Source organism: Euprymna scolopes, chromosome 6 (genome assembly GCF_053919585.1).
Source record: "Euprymna scolopes isolate OS-2025 chromosome 6, ASM5391958v1, whole genome shotgun sequence".
Classification (NCBI taxonomy): Eukaryota; Metazoa; Mollusca; class Cephalopoda; order Sepiida; family Sepiolidae; genus Euprymna; species Euprymna scolopes.
In genome coordinates this window covers 143,009,427-143,027,600 of record NC_136487.1, presented here as the reverse complement: position 1 = coordinate 143,027,600, position 18,174 = coordinate 143,009,427, and the positions used below count along the sequence as shown (strand labels likewise).

Here is an 18,174-nt window from a genome sequence, read left to right as displayed (position 1 = left end):
TATAGTCAGCCGGAAAGCAGGCAAGTAGAAGAGAGTTCCACGGGCGTGAAGTTCTAAGAAAGAAACTTTGTTCATGGAATCTACATTTAGGTTTAGGCACGGATAAAGAGTGGGGGGATTATTCATAGTGTTTTAAGCTAGACGAGTATTTCTTGTGAAAGTTTGGCAAGGGGGGACCATTGATTGGTGCTCAGACGAGCACTTGCCATGAAAATTACGATAAAGCAGAGACAGGCCTGCAGGGTCTCTTCTGTGAGAAAGAAAGAGGTTGCAGGGAAGAGTAAAGGGCATCCCCACTAGGCTACGAAGTCTGTTTTGAACTCTGTAAAGGCAGGATAAGGTATTTCTAGCAGCTCCTGCCCAGATGTGGCAACGGTACTCCATCCTTGGACGTACCTGACTCTTATATAGGTAGAGAATTGCATCAGCAATGAGATATCTACTTGATCGATAGAAGGATCCCACCATTTTCCTAGCGACCTTGGCAACAAATTTGATGTACGTGTACCATTTCAGATCAGAAGTAATGGTCAAGTCCAGAAGCTTGCTACTTAGGGAACTGACAGCTGGATATATCGCTTCTTATTGAAACAACTTCACTTTGTACACTTGTTAAAACTATGTGAATACAAAAGCTTAATTGACAAACGTATGTTTACACTTTTGTCATCCAAATATTCACACATATTTGGTTTGAAACTATTTGTCTTCATTATCCCATACTTTTATCTCTCGTTGCAGAATATGTTATTTGTATCAAACATTATGAGGGCAGGAAATTACGTTTGTGAAACAAAGCATATAGTTTTTAAAATATTTATTTGTTCACAAATCTAAAATATGCAAAATCTTTCGACTATTGTCGTAAAGTCAAAAAACAAAAAGACTTTTTACGTTAATAATGTGAATGTTTACATTTAACGCATGTAAATATGTTGGTGATATTTTGCTTGTAGAAAACTGAACTAAAAAAATATGCGATTTTTGAATGATTTTAATAAGAAATTATAATGCACACACATATGTCCTCATAGATTTGTCTGTTGTAATTATCCAGATGTTATGTCTTGGGTTACGGATTGTCGTAAACTGTTGCAAACTTGTTGATATTTTTCAGATTTAAAATTTTGTTGACTCATTATACGAACAAGGTTCTTCTTTCTTCTAAGACACAATTTTCTTGAGATATTAGATAACGTACGTTTATGGGAAGATTAATTGTCTGTCTATCTTTATAACTTTCTCTCTCTAAACGCACACACACACTTCGAGTTTACAACCTAGCTTGAGGTAGTTGCTAGTTTAGCCGCACTGACGAGCCGTGATACAGCGAAATGTACTGTATGTGGATGATTATATATATATATATATATATATATATATATATATTCATCATAGTATATATGTATGTGTGTGTGTGTGTATAGACCATCATATAATGATTAGATCACTCTGACTGACGTAAAACACATTTAAAAATAAAATGTTTAAATTTCAACATTGAACTGCAGATTCCCGAAAGGATGAAACACTGGTGTCTGTAGGTATTTAATTATTAGAGTAATAATTATATATACATATATATATATATATACATATATATATATATATACATATATATATATATATACAGATATATACATATATATACATATATATACATATATATATACATATATATACAAATATATATATATACATATATATACATATATATACATATATATACACATATATATATACATATATATATATATATATATATATATATATACAACAGGAAAAGATATTGATAATAGAAAAATGTATACTGATGGATATAGATTTCTTGATCAATTTGAAAGAATGGAATACAATACAGTGTGTAGAGTTAATGTGAGCCTTTTATGCTAGGCATTTCGAAGCCTAAGTCTTCTCATCAGAAGAGACGGGGAGGTGCTAGGTAACAAAATATGAATGCGACGTCTAGCAAAACACATATTAGGAAATCTTGTGTAAGGGTATAAATTGGAGGTGAAGAGACGGTTATGCAGGGGAATATTAGATAATTATGGTACTTTAAATGTGTTAGAGCGCGATTTTAACAGGATTGGCGGTAGAGGCATGAAGTACGCTTTTAGAGTAGGTGTTATATGCCATAGAAGTCTTTTTTACATAGGAGTTACAACTTATCAAGGCTCAGAGGCCACTCGAGGATAAGGGTTAAAGAGTGTACAGTATCAGATTTATAGTAACCGTTAGTAGTGAAGATTTGGTAAATTTGTTAACTTAAGTTGAACGGCTCAACAAGAACTTGTTTGCATTGGACTTGAAGACGGCCATATTGTAGTCAGCTGGAAAGCAGGTAAACGGAAGATAGTTCCACAGGCGTGCTGTTCTAAGAATTAATTAATTAATAAATTAATTAGTTAATTGGGGTTCAATGAACGTGAAATATGTTGAGATACAATTAAAACATACAATAAAAGATAATGAGAAAAACAATAAAAATAAGTGTCAGAAAATAAAAAAATTGAAGATAACAGTAAAAAATAAGTTGAAGTTAAAAAAATTGCAGACGAGAGGTGAAAGGAGTGAAATGGGTCGATTAATAGTGTTAAAATGCTGCTATATGGTTGCCATATAGAACCATTTTATTCTTTTTTAATTGTATAGCTCAATAAATTTCACCTTCACTTAACGCTTATTAAGTAGTTAAGTAATTAGTAGGGCTATGACAGCAGCATATTCTTTTCCTTGTTTTGATTCTCAGGTATATATCCATTGATATCTTATATGTTTTTTTATTTTATGTAGAATGACGTGATCATCGCTTGATGAATTGTGTCTGATATATACTCGAAAGTAAAAACAATGGAACGAATGTGGTGTTGTCATAGCCCTAGTAATTAGGTAATGACCTCCCATAAAATCAAGTTCCTACTCACAAAAGCAGCGAGGGATCATCTTGCCAAGATATATTTAACACTGTTCGTAGCATACGTCGTCTTGTTTTCTTTCCAATCTATTGGTGAGTATCAAGATCGTAGCATCGTAAACAAGAACTATCACCCTCTGCATCTATTTTATAAAATAAGACCATCTGATCACCAACGAATTTTAAAATTAATTGATTCCGCTTTTTAAAACAAAATCCAACTTCATTTTATTATAGCAGTTCTAAAATCTCATTTTTTTCTTTCGTCAGATTAATTCCGGTGAGATGATGGGCGCAACAGCAAAGGCGTCACGTTTATTTTTCCCGTTCTTTTCATCCTTCGTGGTATGGGTTCGAGCCTGCCTGCCTGCCTACTACCACTATTTTTTTTTTTTTTTTTTGCTCAACACACACCTCCAAACACCCGGGCAACGCCGGGCACCCAGACTAGTAGGACATAAAAAATCCCATAGATAATGTTGCATTTATACTATATATATAATCCCAGAGATAATGTTGCATTAATACTACATAAAAAATCAAAAGAAATAAAGGGAATGCATGACCAGATTGTGAAACCAAAACATTTTCAGTGTGAATTTTTTTTCCAGTTGGCCTATTTCGTCTTTTATGAAAGGGGGGTTAAACATTTGTCGTAACGTCATAGATTAATGCTTTACGTTATATCAACGATAATAACATATAAATAAATATATCAACATGGCCGTGGAAATTATTGTAATACCCCAAAATAATTAAACTAGCAAACATATCCGACCAAATGGAAAATACTTTCGCTAGTGAAATAAATGAAAATGATATTTTACAAATAATATCTCACTATTTAAAGTTAAAAACCTTATATATAAATATCTGCCTGTCTGTCTATTTCCATATTTTCAAACTCTATCTCCTCCGAAACGGAAAGTAGCAGTGCGGCGCTTGGTGCCTCAAATGATTCGATTTTTACTGATCGCTCTTTTATGGTGTCTTTAGCCGGTTAAAATTGTTTTTAAGGGGATTAAAATTGAAAAAAAAATCGATATACATTTTGTACATTCATCTTGATTTATTTTTAATTTTTAATTCTTACAAGGTTTATAGGCATGCAACGTTGGTGCAGTGGTAACGTCACCCGCTTTGAATGCTATAATTTCGGTTTCGATTCTAACTGATGGCAGCTAAATACTTTCTTTTTTACTTTTGAAATCACGACTCTATAATAATATATATGAAATCTTAAATTAAAACATCATATTTAAGCGTATTTTACGCTCGGGCAAAGCCGGGCGCCCCCTCCTAGTAAGAAAAATGTATAGACAATGTTAAATTATGGATGATATAAGATACCTTCAACAAGTTTCCAGACTTTTTCCGCATCGACTTTTTTTTTTATTGATAATACATATAGGAAACTATACCCCCATTCGAAGTTATTTCATCTGTTGTACCGTTTCAATAACTTACGAAAACTCCACGTATGTCCTCTTGTGTGAGCGTATCAATGACCCTCGAAACAGTCTATTTCATCTCCTCAGTTGTCTCCTAACGCCAGCTTCTAAGGTTTTTCTTGAGCTTACGTAATAATCAAAAATTACAGGGAGCAAGATCTGGACAATAGGGAGGGCGAGACACTTTCTTGATACTCATCTGGTCAAATAGTCTTTGACAAAAACGGAATTGTAGACTGGTGCATCGCTCAAATCTTCCACATCTTCAGTTCTTCACGAATGTACAGTTCCCACACTGAATCAAAACTGTGCACTTACTGTGTGTATACAACGGCCTTTTTTTTTCAATGAAATTCTTTATTTGGCAAACCAACTCTTGTGTTCTGACTTCCTTACTCCTCTCACGCCTCTCGTCATCCCTTACAGGGTTCTTGCCTTCTTTGAATCTCTTATTTCTCAAAAACTGAAGATCGACTCATGCAAGATGGTCTAAAACAGGGGTGGGCAAACTTTTCAGTGCAAGGGCCGCATCAAAAAATTCTAAATTTTACTGGGCCGCATTGTATATTTTCCAATATAATTGATATTTTAAAAAAGACAAAATAAAAGGATTTCAGAGAAAAAATATAATTAATTTTCATTTATTAGCATTTTAAAGTACTATAGAAGATTCCCATAAAACACATTTATTTGAAAGATACAGTAAATTTAAATTTTAAAAGAAAACAATTTTATTAATATGTATTTTTAAGTATGAACTTCACATGAAACACATTTGAAAAACAAATAACCTTGTTGTAAGAATAAAAGCAATTCTTAAGTAACTCTGTTTAAAGAGATTAAAAAATATCTTATTAATTAATATTTTAGAATAAAATCTTTAAAAGATACGCATATAAAGTAACTCAAAGAACAAAAATGAATTTATATATTAAAAAAGAACCGTCACATGAAGCACATTTATTTAAAAATAAAGTAACTCAATTTTAAGAGGAAAACATATTTCTATTGATATTTTAAAACAGTAACTTCATATGAAATATATTTATTTGAAAAACATAATAGCTCAGCAACTGAGCAACAGAAGGATCAAATTGACTCAGTGAGAATGATGTAACTGACTGCAATCATTTACCAGTTTGTTGGAATTAGGTGTCAAGTTGCTTGTACTGATTCTTAACACTGACTGAAGATTTAAATCTGTGAGAAGTGATCTGTTCTTTGACTCATTAATTTTCAATATGGAAAAGTCTTCTCACATATGTAAGTTGAAGCAAATAACACAAACATCTTCCTTGTAAGATTTTTCAGATTTTAAAACTTTTCTGGGCCCAGAGATGCATAAAATTCGACTAGTGGTTTATTTTCAAAGAGCCTTTTTAAAGAGTTGTCGGCTTGCAAATCAATAAGATCTACCTGTAGTTCTTCGGCAGATGTTTCAACGTCACATGCAAAAGGCGAGCTGAGCAAATCAAACTGTTCTTCAATTGTCTTGAAATCAGCAAATCTTCTGATAAATTCCTCTTTTAGAGCCATCAAGTGGGAACTGTATTTGTCTGATAATGCTTGTGTAACAGCTCGTGTTTTCAACAAAGGAAAATGAACAAATTTTTGCTCTTTAATCTGCTTGGAAAAAAGTTTAAGTTTCAATTGAAACGCTTTCACTTCAACATACAATTCATGAGCAAATACACTTTTGCGTTGTAGTTTTGTATTTAACTCACTCAGATTTTGCAATATGTCTACAGCAAATGCAAAATCACAAACCCATTCGTCACACTCCATTTCTTTTAAAAAGTCACAAGGAATTTCTTTCATATTTTAAAACATGACAACCCCTGCTTTAACGTCCCATATTCTCTTCAGTACTTCCCCTATACTTAACCATTGGATATTTGTGTGATACAGCACATCAGTAAAATCTGCCTCCGTATCTTATAAGAAACATTGGAACTGCCTGTGTTTCAGTTCCCGTGCTCTTAAGTTCACTGCACGCACTACTGGATCCATAACATGTTTGAGTTTCAAAGATGATTTACAGAGGCTTTCTTGATGTATGATTCAGTAAAAAGACAACACACTGTGCGATGGAAAATCTTCTTTGATTTTTTTTATTCATCAAGGTCACAAGACCACAGTGTTTGCTTCTGAGTGAAAGAGCGCCACAAGTTGTAATACTTGTCAGTTTATCCAGGCTTAACCTAGACCTGAGTAGACTGCTAATGATACTGTTGTATAAATCGTTTCTAGTGGCTGTGTCTTTGAAAGACTCTATGGATAGCAATTCTTCTGTAATTTCAAAGTTTTGTCAATTCAAAAATGGATAAGCATCGAAAATTTCATGAAAATCTGACAATTAGTTGATTTTTGTTAGATTTGTTAAACGGATATTTGCTAGATTTGTTAAACGGATATGTTTTCAATGCTTACTACATGCGATCGTTATTTTAAAGTGCCAATTATGTAAACACGATTTTCGTCTCGCAATTTCATTATTTTCGTACAATGAAATTTTCTTTTAATTATTACTAGTTTATTTTGCCCTTCTTCTTTTAAATGGTACAGAAGTTATATTGATAATATTAATTTATAATAAAGTTACATCGCGTTACATATAGGGGGTAATTCTGTGGACAATTTTGGAAGTGCCTACGGAACATCTAATTTCGTTCCAGTGCTAAAAATAATTTTCTAATTGAACATGCGACCAAGAAATCGTACGAAAATAAGAAAATGAATATCAACCAATGTTTGAATTTATTCACAGATAACTAAAAAACAATGTTTTCACTTAGCCTTCGGGACAAGATCAAAGTGTAATATCTGTTCTTCAGATGTTGCACTTCAATTTTTTGTTCTCTGTCAGTGGAGGAGAAATCCTTCACGACTGAGACAATTTTTATTTTTGTTCCTTTTCTCCACGTTAAAAAACGATCCTGGTGTCTAACTCTGTCCCGGGGGGGGGTGCATTGTAAATAGGAACAACTATTGTGATTTTATTTTCAGAAACAAGAATTATAAACAAAAAATTATACGTATAGGAAACGAACATCTTTGGGGTTTGTATTACTGTACACATAGATTCGAAAAAGTTGTCAAAAAACAAATATATAACAAATAAATGTTATCAAAGGCAATGTAAGTTACGTGTCTACCGAACTGGATATTCTTTTAGTGTTTTTATTTAATGTAACACGTTTATTCAGATCAAAAAACATAGTGTTTACCGATGTATTGGAAAATTAAAAATGGCGCCCGACTCTCTCTTTGACACCGTAAGTTTGGGAAAAGGAGTTAAGAATAAAAAATTAAACAAAATACTGCTAAAAACCCACGGTGTCAAAGAGAGAATCGGGCGCCATTTTTAATTTTCCAATACATCGGTAAACACTGTATTTTTTTCGAGATGAATAAACATGTTACATTAAATAAAAACACTAAAAGAATATCCAGTTAGGTAGAAAAGTAACTTAACTTGCCTTTGATAACATTTATTTGTTATATATTTGTTTTTAGACAACTTTTTCGAATCTATGTGTACAGTAATACAACCCCTTCGGCGGGTTTTTAATAGTATTTTGTATAGTTTATTATTTATAACACCTTTTCCCAAACTTACGGTGTTAAAGAGGGTGTGAGACGCCATCTTGAATTTTCCAATACATCGGTAAACACTGTATGTTTTTCGAGCTGAATACATATGTTGCACTGAATAAAAACACAAAAAAATATATCCAGTTAGGTAGAAAAGTAACTTATCTTGCCTTTGATAACATTTATTTGTTATATATTTGTTTTTTTTTATGACTTTTTCGAATCTATGTGTACAGTAATACAAACCCTCGCCGAATATATGTCAACCTATGTCACGGTAACATATATTGAGCGAGTTTTTAACAGTATTTTAACGGTTTTTTTAATTTATAACACCTTTTCCCAAACTTACCGTGTTAAAGAGAGAATCAGACGCTATCTTGAATGTTCCAATACATCGGTAAACACTGTATAGTTTTCGAGCTGAATAAACATGTTACATTCAATAAAAACACGAAAAATGTATCCAGTTTGGTAGAAAAGTAACTTATCTTGCCTTTGATAACATTTATTTGTTATATATTTGTTTTTTGACAACTTTTTCGAATCTATGTGTACAGTGAATTTAGGTAAAAATGGCACTGGTAAAAATGGCACCGGTAGAAATGGCACTGGTAAAAATGGCACCGGTAAAAATGGCACCGGTAAAATGGCACCGGTAAAAATGGCACAAGTGAATAAATAGGTAAAAATGGCACCGATAAAAATGGCACGTAATGGATTAATGAGAAAAATGACAAAACGAGAACATGCATGAATATCTCACAGTATATTAAAATGGGAAAACATGCGAAATTTGTCGAATTAAAAAGGGTGCTAGACGACCGATTTAGTCTCAAATTTTACCCTCGTTTTGAGTTTTCCAAAAGTTAGGTCATGTACTGCGACGTCACCGGTGTTACAGAAAATAATGAGAAGTTTGTCAAATTTAAATAGATCCTAAATGCGAATCTCGTTTTTGAGATTTCCCAAAGTGCTATTACGTCACAGGTGTCAGAAATAACTTTTTTCATCTGTGTGGTAATTTATTCACCTCTTATCCCCTATTATAAGTTGAACACTGGGCAGGAATAAATTAAAAACATCTCCCTTATTTACAAACAAGTTCCTTTTATTTTAATTAGTTACTTCTATTTATTTGTTTCTTTACCATATATTCGATTCGATGTCTATACTAATAAATGCCTTAAAAATAAGAATTATCGAAGACTTATTACTATAGACAACAAAATGAAAAAGTAAAATATATAACAAATAAATGCTACCAAACGCAAGATATGCTAAAAGTAAAAATAAAATAAAAATAAGCAGTTTATATATTTTTCAAAAATACAAACAAAATAACTTAGGCATAAACAATTATAGCGAGGAACAGTCCATTTGATGACGGCTTCTGATATTGAAATCAGAAATCAACATTATGTTATTCGTTCCTCGCTATTTATGTACACTTAGTGTTGTTTCTTTTTTATGGAACTCCTGCATTGCAACATGTCGGCAATGGAGACGAGTTATCGACCCCTTTATGAAACTCAAATATAAAGAAGTTTCTTCATAAATATTTCATGTTTTTTAAATTACTACATTGATGAATTAAAATTATATTTTGATACATTTTATACAACCTTAATGTAAAAACAAAAAAAAAATACTAAAAACAATCTATAAATGTTTTTAGCATATTTTTTTCAATTATGAATCACTCATTAAAAAGAAATATTAAAACTTTAAAATTATAGTTCGATACATTTTTATACTTTAAAATTAAGTACTCCTTGTGCGTTGAGTCTTATAGCTCACAGCCTAAATATTCAATGACCTCTCCCCTTGGTGCGGAAATAAACTTTTTTTATTTTGTAAACAAACGAACGTATTGTACTTATGGATGTTTGATACCGAAAGAAATATAAACTTTAAAAAAATAACATTACTTTTATTTCATTAAATTGTTAGGTGAAAGTGCAAAATAGTTCACCCCACCTCCATGTTAAGAATGGCTTTCTAAACAGTTATTATTTCAACGTTGTTTGTACTCTCGGGGTGTCAAACATGTATAAGTACCTATTTTAATTCTAATTTATTTAATCATTTAAAAATGTTGAATGGTGCGAAAAAATGTTTGTAATAAACCAGCGTAAATAAATAAGTAAATAAATTCAAAAAAATGTTTGTAAAATTGGGAAACAAATTCATTACAAAAACTTTTTATTTCCACACAAAGGGGGCGGTTATTAAATATTTATGCTGGGAGCTATGGAACTCAACACGCAAGGAGTACCTGAAATTATATTTTTTACGTTTTTATACAATACATGTTTTGCTTTTCATCATTTTGTGTTATTTACTTCGTTATTGTATATTTTTGTGTTATCAGAAAAACTTGAACTGTGAGTCAAAACTCATATTTGGTCAGTAAGCTGTTATTTATATTGGAATCAGTTTTATGTCAGAAATATTCTCAGTGACCGATTGACCCCAGAAATGTCCCCAGAACGGTTTCATACTCAACTGTGTGCATGAAACTCTGAGATGAATTGGTCATAAAACCTTTTCGCACGTATACGCGACAACACGTGTTATCTTTCACTTTAGTTTATGTGTCTGTTGAATTTGTTAATAAGGCAATAAAACTATTTTTGGTAATTAACAACATTGATACAGTTTAGCTTTGAGAATTTTGTGTTACTGTTCCCATTCCAGCTTTGGACTATTATTCTCATCTTGAGTATTCCTATTTACTTGCTTCCCCAAGAGGGCAAAGTTAGACACAAGGTCGTTTTTTTATGTGGGCAATATCCAGCTCTCCTACAAGAGGAACTCTGGATCAGAACAAAAATTAAAATTGTCTCAGTCTGAAAGGATTTATTAATTCTTCATTGAACGGGGAGATAATAGGTGGAGTGTAGCATCAGAAGTGATACTACACTTTGTTAACGTATCAGTCGATGCAACCTCCGACAGAAATTCTGTGCAGATTCTCGCGTTCAACAGAAACATTCCAGAGTTCAATATTTATTCAATAATAGAAGTTTTGGATAAATAAGAAAAAATGGCAAAGCCCAACTTATTAACGATAAAATACATTCAATGATAAAATAAATTTAGAGTGCACCAAAATTAGTTTTTTCTTTTATCAAAGATAAAAGCCAGTCGAGGATAAGTGTCAACCAGGGAGCTTTTAATTTCACTAAACAAAGTGCATCTTTTCTGGATCATTTTTATTTTGTTTTGTTTTAGGGGAAAAAACTTATCCCCGTGTGTGTTTTATCCTTGATAACTAGCGATTCATTATGAAAAAAAGAACCCAAAAATACAACTACAACTTGTCCAGAAAAGATGCATTTTGTTTAGTGTAATTGAAAACTTCCACATTAACCCTTATCCTCGGGTGTGTTTTATCCTTGATAAGTTGCGATTCATTAGTCCTAAGTACCCCATTTTGGGGAGCTAGATAGTCACCAGATTAAAAACCGACATTGTGTCTAACTTTGCCCTCGCGGGGTGCAATTTAATAAGAACCTTTAGATAAACAATACTTCTAAACTGAGATAATTATAATTCTTTGTTCCGATCGAAAATGCCCCTTTTTGGGGAGCTGGATATTCCCCAGATTTAAAACCAACCTTGTGTCTAACTTTGCCCGAGCGGGATGCAATTAAATAAGAACCTTTAGATAAACAATGCTTCTAAACTGAGGTAATTGTAATCTTTTGTTCCGATGAAAACTGCCACTTTGGGGGGGGGGCTGGATATTAAAAATCGACATTGTGTCTAACTCTGCCCTCGTTGTCGGCAAGAAAATAGGAACTTTTATAAAACCCAAAATGATGTTAGAATTTGGGACCCCATAGCTTCAGTAGCACCTTTTGGTGCCATTTTTACCTAGTTATTCACTTGTGCCATTTTTACCTGTGCCAATTTTACCGGTGCCATTTTTACCGGTGCCATTTTTACCGGTGCCATTTTTACCAGTGCCATTTTTACCGGTGCCATTTCTACCGGTGTCATTTTTACCGAGCACCGTGTACAGTAATACAAACCCCACCTACAAAATGTTACCTTTTATAAACTTTTTGCCTATATTGAATTAATGTTTGGTCATTTATAGAAAAATGGAAAACAAGATTAAAAGTGTGTTTTAATAAATATTTTATAAATCAGTTAATTTATTTTAATCAGTAATAAATGTACAAAAATGACTAATATATATATATATATATATATATATATATATATATATATATATATATATATATATATATGTAGGCGTCCTGTAAAATTTTACATTTTAGAAATTGTTTCAATCAATATATTTTGAACAAGTAAATATTTGACAAAACGGGTCAATATTGATTACATTTTTAAAAATATATTTTGCTTGAATTTGCATAAACCCTCTTATTGATATTCTAAAAGTTTGACTTACGAAATTACATAATGGGAATTTAAATTTACTAAATTTTTGTAACAAATTAGCATAATTACAGATGTAAAAAACAAAATAATTAGTCAATATTTTAACTTGGCAATGAATTTATAAGATGTCCTTTCTTTGGAAATTCTAAATATCATATGAAGATGTTAGTGTCTTTTAGGAGTAACGGAGATGGGAGAGAGAGAGAGAGTTCGCTAAGACTTGACCGATCGGTCGGCTGTACCCCAGACTACAAGCGCCAGATTTTATGGTCCCCACAATATTTTTAGTATATCAAAATAATTTATTGCCTGTTTTCGGTCAGGCAAAAGTTTCGGGCACGGCAAATAAAAAAGGATCCAATAAAGCTACGCCTGACAGTCTAGCTGGGAACCAAGTGTAAACTTACCAGTCCCCATAAAACAGTCATTTTTTAATGTGTAAATCGTAAGGTTTCTTTGTTTTCTTTTACTTTATTTGATTTTCTTTCTTCAGAAATTTAGTTAGATTGTTAACGAAGGTATTTTTTCATCTCTAAATTTTCATTTTTTGCTAGGATCTACCCGTACTTATGTCTGGCAGTCCGCACAGCTATGAGAAACCACAATCCAATATTCAGTACTTGGAGGGTCGCATGAATTCCTTTGGCGGGCCGCATGCGGCCCGCGGGCCGTAGTTTGCCCACCCCTAGTCTAAAAGCAGTCTGAAGCATTCCATACGTTTCTCTGCCTTTTTTTCCCAAATTTAAAGCAGAATTTTATTGCCTGTCGTTCTTCTAAAGTGTCCTTACATTTATATTGCATTTTTTAAATTCGCCAGCTGTGACAATCAGATTTTAGTAGAGTGTATTCAAATTCCTGCTGCAGCTGTTCATCTGAACATGAACTCATAAAAATTGGTCTCATAAGATGTATCGCAATAACATACTGAATTTTCAAGTGTCTCCGGTAATTTTAAATGCTTGTACAAAAAAGTCTGGAAACTTATTGAAGATACCTCGTATGTACACTAGTATGAATTTTGACACATATGAATCAATAGATGTGCGAAACAAACAAGTGTTAATATTGACGAGATGAGGTCAGCGATGTCAGAATCAAAACGACATGACGTCGCCCGGAATATAACATCAAAGAGCGCGGAGGGAACAACGAACGATTGATTGGATTTAAAATAAGTCTGTTTTGGAACACCATCATCAACAGTTATTCAAATAATGTCTTAAAACAACAAGAAAAAACTGTGGGAATCACTAATACGAGGTGTCTTCAATAAGTTTCCTGACTTTTTTTCGCATACGTACTTTTATTGATAGTACACACATAAAATTCCATTCCCCTTCGAAGTAATCTTCTCTGGTTGCAACGCACTTGTACCATTCCAACAACTTCTGGAAGTCCTCTTGTGTGAACGTGTCAATGACCCTTGTCACAGCCTCTTTCACCTTCTCAGTTGTCTCATAATGACAACCTCTACGGTTTTCCTTGAGCTTAAAAGTCACAGGGAGCAATGTCTGGACTATAGGGAAATTTCTTGATGCCCATCTTAGCCAAATAGTCAATGATAAGGATGAAGCAACCCAGGGACAAACTTTGCGCAAACTTTATTCATCATAAGTTCCTCGTGAATAATTGTGTGTACAGTTCCCACACTGACATCAAACTATGCACATTTTGTCTTTATAAACACACGACAGTCCTTATCGACGATATTCGTTATTTGGCCAATCAACTCTTGTGTTCTGACCCACCCACACCTCTCATCATCCATCACAAACATCCAGGAAAATTATTATATATGTTTCTCTGTCTTTATATATGTCGCTAAGTATGGACTGTGAGTACAACATCTAGCTAAATCTAAGTCGAGTAGCCAAGCTAATTACTATAGTGGACATTACATTCACCAACACATGTACTTGGGTGTTTCCTCTAGAAAAAAACTCAACTCCGAATCTTTCTTATAATGCTTTTTTGTTGTTATATGATAACACATTACAGAGCGGAACGATAAAAGTGTCGTCCCCCAATCCATTATTCTATCTGAATGATTAATTTTTAAAAATAATCCAAAGTTTTTAGTCATGTTCACAGATTGCCACTTAGAAAGTAAGAGAACAATATTTGAGACCATACTTAGGGGAGTTGAGCGAACTGTCGATTTATATTATAATTAAACTACTGAATTTCAGTGCAGTAAGGGAAACGGATAAGATGGAGAATTCGAAAGTCTAGCAGTCCGAGGGAAGAAGATATTAGTGTAGAAGGTTTTCGGCCACCTTAACAGAGAAGGGGGATTTTGTTGCTAAACAGGTTTGTCGGGTGTATGTACTTCGAACGGGTACAAGTGCGACGAGTTCATCTGAGCAGATTCCATGAAAATAGTTCCAAGACAGGCACAGGGATACAGCGTTGCAGCGATGGGACAGGGGTTAAAGCTTAGTAGACAGTTCCGAGCTTATTAGATTGAAGACTTCTTTGGATCCTGCTCAAGAGGGAGAGACTAATAGTAGATACACCTCCCAGCTATGCAAACAATACTCCACGCATGTGCGAATGGTGACTTTTTAGAAGTACTAGATATTTTCATTTGTGGGTAATCTTCTAGCAAGGCACCAAACAAGCAAACAAGTAAGGCAGAAGACAAACTTTCTTTGCAGCAGCCTTCGCAATGTCCTTAATGTATTAGTCCCAATTCATGTTGCATTTGAATGTTAAGCTGATTAGTTTAAAAGAACAGCAGTCAGGTAGGATTTTATTAATCATAGCTATTCGTGATTGAGAAGGATTTTTGTAATTTATAAAAAAAAGAAGCTTAGACTTAATAGCATTAAATGTTACCATCCGTTTACGGTCCCATTCCACTACGTTGCTTTTCGATGTTGTTTTCTAAGGATTCTGTCATTGCCTTTGACAAGTGTACACCCGTTTTTACCCTCATTCATATTATAAAGCACTGTATCATCGGTAAATATACCCATCTCAGACACAATGTTATTAGGGAAGTCGTTTATGAATATCAGGAAGAAAAGAGGTTCAACCCCATGAGGCACTCCCGCATTAATATTATGCTGTTTGGATGTTCGTCCATTAAGAGAAAACCTAAATTTTCTTCTTGTCTAGAAAGGATCTAATGATATTTCGCATTCGTCAAGTAATACCATATGATTTCATTTTCATTAGGAGTCCTACTTTCCAAACTTTGTCAAAGGCTTCGGATATATCAAAGGCTCTGGTTTCCCCGCCTTATTCAGTGCATGGTATATGCGGTTGGTGATGACCTTTAAAATATCTTCAGTATATGCTGTGATGTTTTTGGTATTGCCTTAATCGGTACTGTTGGTCAGAGAAAGGATTAGCTTTTTTAAGGTGGTAGGTTACCGCTTGATTGATTAATGACTCAAGGATTTTAGAGAAGAGAACGGCAAGCTGATAAGGCGATAATTGAGTGGGTCAGTTATGTCACCAGAATTTTTGTACATTGGTAACAGAGAGGCAATTTTTTTTGTGGAGTTTGGAAATTATGGAGGCTAGTTACGCTGCGCATTTCTTAATTAGTATAGCAGGGATGCGATCAGTACGACTTGGATATATCTAAGTTATGATATTGCAGACATCAGAAGGGATGATTACCACATCATCAAGTATGGCTTCAGTCCGCGTAGGGAAATTTGCGAGGAAGTTGAGTCGAAGGTAAAGTCACGAATCATAGGGCAAGCAATTCAGCCTTATCAGTTGCGGTGCAAGCGACCTCCTGGTGGAGAAATTACTGATTGTTCTTTATTTATTATACTATAAATTTTCTAAAGTTCCTATCGTTTGCGACTCTACATGGATTCTTATTTTTGTTGAGTCTATTTTATTCTTACAATATTTTCTAGCATCTATATATTTTGCCTATTTGTTCTTGACTTATGATGTACAAATTGGCTGAATGCATGCTACCTTTGTGCTATAGCAGCTGCACAATTTGAAGTGAACCATTGGGGAGAGTGGGGTTTACTAGAATAATTCCGTATGCTAAATGCGGCTTTGCACCATTCAGTTGTCTCATTGACAATATTTAACAGCAAGAGAAAATAGATTGGCCCATAGGGCATCTCTTATGTGTTCTCTAATGGCTTCCCAATCAGCCATTTTGTAGTACCTTGTTTCGAGCAACTGCTTCTCAGCTTACGATTGGAATTTAAGAGTGATGCTTCCTGATATCACAAATTGTTAGGCGTTTCCAATTGGACTATGGACATTTGTCACATAAACTTCAGATTCTGTGATAAGGAATAGGTCTTGAAGTGAGGCTTGCTGATCTTCACAATCAGGGAAACAGCTTAGGAACGTAGCTATCTAAGAGCATTGGCTATGAGTACAGCGTAAGTCGGGTAGCCAAGCTAATTACTATAGTGGACATTACATTCACCAACACATGTACTTGGATATTTCCTCCAGAAAAAATCTTCAACTCCGACTCTTTTTCATAATTCTCCTTTTTTTTTTTGTATTATGATAATACATTACAGAGTGGAATGATAAAAGTGTCGCCTTTACTCTCCCCAAAATATAAACAACACTACAGATTTATTTAAAAACATTTGATGAAAAAAATCAATTCAGGTAACTTGATTATATAGTAGAGCTGACATCTATGCGATGTAATGTCCTTCAGCCTCAATCACCGCCTCGATACCAGCCCGGAACTGGGAGCATAGCTTTTCCACATGCGCCAGCGAAAGTTCGGCGAATACTCGGCGATCAGCTAGGCTTTGGTGTTGTTGGAGGTCATGTTGTTGAAGGTCATGTTGTTGAAGGTCATGTTGATGATGTTCTCGACGTATAACAAAACTAAATAGTCAAGCGGTCAAGTCAAGTAGTCGAGGAAGGAGTGAAACCAGTAAGAGAGAGGTTCAAAGTCGTAGCACTCTTTCTGAAACCAAGCCTGGGTCTCTTTGAACTTGTGGGTCGGCACCGAGTTCTGCTACCATATTAAAGGTCTGCCATCTTCACTCTTCAGCACATCCAGGTACACTTTGGTGTTGACTTTCAAGCCGACTTCGAAGATGTGAGGTGGGATGGTGTGGCCCTCACTTGAAACCACACCATAATCGTGTCCGGAAGCTTTATTTTCCTCACCCTGGCATGCCCCTGTTATTCGTGGCAATACAGCGAAGCATTTTGAGGGTGCTTGCAATAGTCCTGTTGTCATAAGTTGGATTAGGAGCGAGCATGTGTTGTACCGCGGCGCTCTCCGATCTCACTCATTGAACATTGTATCACTTTCAGACATGATAGAAGGCTCGTATCGCTCTTGGGATTTGTACACAACTGGCCAATTAATAGATATTCCGCAACAAAAACAGAAAACTAGTTTTTATCAAAATGAAATGAAATCATGTCGATTTTTCTAGAGCGACAATTTTATCGTTCCCCCCAGTATATTCACGGCCACAACAAACGCTAATCCTGAAAACTAAAAGAAGAATCCAGATGGCGGCGTGCAAGAAAGAAACCAAGAAAAAGTTGCAGCACAAAACAAAACAAAAAAGAATAAAAACAACGTAAAAAAAAACTAGACAACAAAAAGAAAGAGAAAAAACAGCGCGCAGTGTAACCCAAATTCGGCAGTGAAGAAGAAGGGGAAAACGTTCACACGCACACATTTCTACTACGCGTGCGCCCCCCCCCCACACACACATACACACACAACGTTTGTCTATAAAAAAGAAAGAAGATAAGTCAGGAAATAATGGACGGCGCTAAAAGCGGGTAATTAACAATTTAATAAAAAATGATATGCAACAGTTA

The 18,174-nt window shown here is 34.2% G+C and overlaps 1 protein-coding gene across 2 annotated transcripts in view; it reads right to left on the bottom strand.

Annotated features, from left to right (window-relative positions):
* Positions 1–18,174, bottom strand: part of LOC145278335 (monocarboxylate transporter 9-like) — a 93,295-nt gene that overhangs the window by 54,086 nt on the left and 21,035 nt on the right. Inside the window, exon 1 of one of the 2 annotated variants that reach the window (XM_080130626.1) lies at positions 7,988–8,097. The exons of the other annotated variant lie outside the window; for it this stretch is intronic. Within the exon in view, the coding sequence (XP_079986752.1) occupies positions 7,988–8,068 (81 nt within the window). The 5' untranslated portion in view covers positions 8,069–8,097. Of the gene's footprint in view, positions 1–7,987; positions 8,098–18,174 lie in introns of those variants that run through there. 2 annotated transcript variants of the gene reach the window in all.